Below are 1,989 nucleotides of genomic sequence, written 5' to 3' on the forward strand. Positions count from 1 at the left end.
GCCTGTAATCCCAGCTACTCGGGAGGCTGAGGCAGGAGAATTGCTTGAACCTGGGAGGCAGAGGTTGCAGTGAGCCAAGATTGCGCCACTGCACTCTGGCCTGGGTCACAGAGTGAGACTCCATCTCAAAAAAAAAAAAAAGCAATGTGGCAATGTCTAGTAAAATTGAGAATGTACCCAGTAATTTTTCTAGTTAAATACCCTATAGAAATTCTAAGGCAAGTGCCAAAGGAGACACCTAAAAGCTTTTCACTACAGCAATGTTTGTAATAGCAAAAAATACTATAATTTAAATGTGCATCCCTGTAAGAATGAATAAATGTACTAAAATGGATGCATAAAATAGACTACTATAAAAATTAATGAGAATAAACTAGATTCTTATATTAGCATGAACAGTTCTTAAAAAAACAATGTAAGCAAAATGCAAAATAAAATGCAGGAATTTTATTAATGTAAAAATTTAAAATACTATTGTACATTGTTCAAAGATCTCTATTAATATATTTGAATGTAAAAGTATAAAAAAAAGTAATTGTCCATGGGAAGGTAAAAGGATGTAAGACAGGAAATGGACAAAACAGATAAATAAACAAAACAAAGAGGGAAAAAGAGACCAGTAAGCTTTTCCCTGACATTAAATACTAAAATAAAATACTCATGTCTGTATGTCGCTCAATATTGGCAGAGTAAAGTTTAAAGCTTTTTATTCTCAAATTGATTCTAATCGTTGAGAGAACAAAGGAACACACTGGCTTGGGCCTCTACCTGGCATGAGTAGCTTCTTTCTGCACCAAATCCAGAACATCTGTACTGGGGGTGTCTGACACTTGCATGCTCTCTCTCATTCTGGCTCCTTCTTTCCCCTTACATACCACTTTTTTTTTTTCCTTTCTTCCTTCCCTTGGGTCTCTACCACAAAAGCTCCGCACCAGGCTGGGGTTCTGACACTAACTTGGCATGTGATTCTGGGCTGCCACCTCACCATTCTGAACCTCAGTGTTTTCCCCTCTAAATCTGGGAGAACACTCATCCTGCCTGGAGGCAAGCAGGGCTCGCTGTCAGTTCTTTCTGCTATTTCTCTATTGCAGCATCATCTCCAGCAGACTACAGGCATACAGAGCCTCCGCCTTAATCTCACCTCTGCTCTTTGTCTCTGCTTCAGCTCCTGCTGGGCTGATTTCTGTTTGGCCTTCTCAACTCTGCTGACAGGTTCTTTAACTTTGGTTTTTTCTTTACGTGCAGGTGGATCCATGGCTTGACCTCTGGGTATTTCTTAGGAGGCTCTGATCTGGGTGGTATAGAAAAAGGCAGCTCTTAAAAAAAAAAACAAACCAAACCTGCCAGTCACTCCTCTAACTAATCCTTTAGCTCCGCCCCATCCTCTGCCAGGTAAGGCAGAGGGGTCTGGTGGCAAGGGCGCTGCATGTGGCGGAGTAGGAACCGAATCCCCAACGCCACAACCTCGCTGGCTGTCCCTGGGCAAGTCTCCTCCCCACTCTGAGCCTTAGTTTTCTGTCTGCAAAATGGGTTAATAGTGTCTTCCTGGCCTCCCTCCAGGAGCTGCTGTGTGCGGGTGGAATGCGAAGACCCCTGTGAAAGCGTTGCCCACTCTGCGGCGTGCGGCACCCAGCGCGGAACCGTCCTAATGGGACGCTGAAATCCAGGGGACGCCCACGGTTTTCCCACCGCGGCCGGCCTAACTCTGCCGCAGCAGCCTCTCCTGGAGCCTGGGGGCTGGGCCCCACCGCCGCCCGGGCCCGCCCTCCGCCGCCCGGCCCCAGGGGACGGCCCCCGCCTCCCGCCCTCTTCCCTCTTTTGGAGGAAAATGGCGGCCGTTGGAGCCGCCGACAGAGGGGCTTGGGAGTCGGTACCTTTCCCGACCGGCCCGCTGGAAGTTGGAGCCTCCGCCGAGTCGCAGACAACGCCTCCCGGGGCTAATCCTCGCCTTCTCTCCACCACTGGACCCAGCACTGCGCGCCCGCCGCC

General features: G+C 48.3%; 1 protein-coding gene across 1 annotated transcript in view; it reads right to left on the reverse strand.

Moving 5' to 3' along the window:
* The window catches only part of CCDC23 (coiled-coil domain containing 23), a 12,454-nt gene extending 10,465 nt beyond the window's left edge, over nt 1-1,989 (reverse strand). The window contains exons 1-2 of the mRNA XM_011945149.1: nt 1,875-1,989; nt 1,142-1,291 (exon numbers count right to left, since the gene is read on the reverse strand). Of these exons, the coding sequence (XP_011800539.1) occupies nt 1,142-1,255 (114 nt within the window). The 5' untranslated portion in view covers nt 1,256-1,291; nt 1,875-1,989. The remainder of the gene's footprint in view (nt 1-1,141; nt 1,292-1,874) is intronic.

This window comes from Colobus angolensis, unplaced genomic scaffold (genome assembly GCF_000951035.1).
Source record: "Colobus angolensis palliatus isolate OR3802 unplaced genomic scaffold, Cang.pa_1.0 Scaffold106, whole genome shotgun sequence".
Lineage (NCBI taxonomy): Eukaryota > Metazoa > Chordata > Mammalia > Primates > Cercopithecidae > Colobus > Colobus angolensis.